This window comes from Temnothorax curvispinosus, unplaced genomic scaffold (assembly GCF_003070985.1).
Source record: "Temnothorax curvispinosus isolate PA1 unplaced genomic scaffold, ASM307098v1 QBEX01005095.1, whole genome shotgun sequence".
NCBI lineage: Eukaryota > Metazoa > Arthropoda > Insecta > Hymenoptera > Formicidae > Temnothorax > Temnothorax curvispinosus.
The window spans coordinates 6,483-7,682 of NW_020214875.1; the positions used below are offsets into that span (position 1 = coordinate 6,483).

The following is a 1,200-nucleotide window of genomic DNA, read 5'->3' on the forward strand; positions in this document are numbered from 1 at the left end:
ACACAAATCTTTGCAGCAGGTAATTCGACCAGTTGATCCACGTCCCTTTTGTGCATTAGACCGGTGTCTATTTTTTTTACAATGTACGTACGTTTTCCTAAACGTTTCTCAATTATAGCAGTTGTCCCACTTAGGACTCGTAGCTCTGTAATTTCTCATCCGGATCTTTGTGTCCAATGGAATAGTTTGGATTCGCAAATAAGACTCTGCTTCATCTTCTATTTCTTCATCCTTCGCCTCATTTTGTCCAACGCCGTTCTTAGTCTGCGGTTAAACATTTCTTCCGCCGGACTTTTTCCTGATGAGGACGATGGCATAGTATGGTGTTTTAGAAGAAATCGGGTTATTTTTACTTCCCAATCTCCGTCGGTTAATCTTTTTAGCGATCTTTTTGTAGTTTGTACCATTCTCTCCGCCTGTCCGTTTGCCTGCGGGTTATATGCTGCGGTGTGCAACCATTTAGTGCCGTTTTTTGAGTAAAAATCTCTTATCTCCGTAGAAGCAAAAACTGTGCCGTTGTCGCTCACGATAGTATCTGGTACTCCGAATGTAGCGAAGAGTTGTCGTAATTCTCGGATTACTACAGCTGAGCTCGGAGATGAAACTCTTTTTACCTCTAACCATTTTGTTGCTGCATCCACCGTAATAAAGAACGTTTGTTCTTCAATTGGACCTGCAAAATCAACATGCAGGCGACTCCATGGTTTCTTCGATGACTTCCACTGTTCCGTAGGAGTTTTTGCAGGTGCGGATTGTACTTCCATACATGCTTTATAGTTCTTGACTAATAATTCGATGTCTGTATCAATTCGAGGCCACCATGCGTACGACCGTGCAGCAGCTTTTAGTGCCACAGATTCCGGGGTGATTTCCATGCAGATATTCGAGGACGATCTGTCTTAAATCTCCCGGTACGATTACTCGAATGCTCCATAATATACATTTCTTGTATAGTGACAGCTCTTGTCGTTTAGTCCAAAACTGCTTAAATTCCAATGTCACTTTTGCAGGCCAGCCTTTTCTTAGCCATTGTTTTACTTGGCGTAGCGTCGGATCAGTTTTTGTCTGTTCAGCTATCTCTTGTACAGTAATTAGTTTTTTTATGTGCGTTTTCGATCATCACTTCGCCGAAAATTTTTTCATCTTCTTCGATGACGTCACCGAGAGGCAAACGTGATAAAATGTCAACGTTTCCATTCT

The 1,200-nt window shown here is 42.0% G+C and overlaps 1 protein-coding gene across 1 annotated transcript; it reads right to left on the minus strand.

Annotated features, from left to right (window-relative positions):
• Positions 1 to 218: 218 nt before the first annotated feature.
• On the minus strand, positions 219 to 875 carry LOC112454495 (uncharacterized protein K02A2.6-like). Its single transcript, XM_025015932.1, has one exon. The coding sequence runs from the start codon at positions 873 to 875 to the stop codon at positions 219 to 221; it is 657 nt and encodes a 218-aa protein (XP_024871700.1).
• Positions 876 to 1,200: the final 325 nt, after the last annotated feature.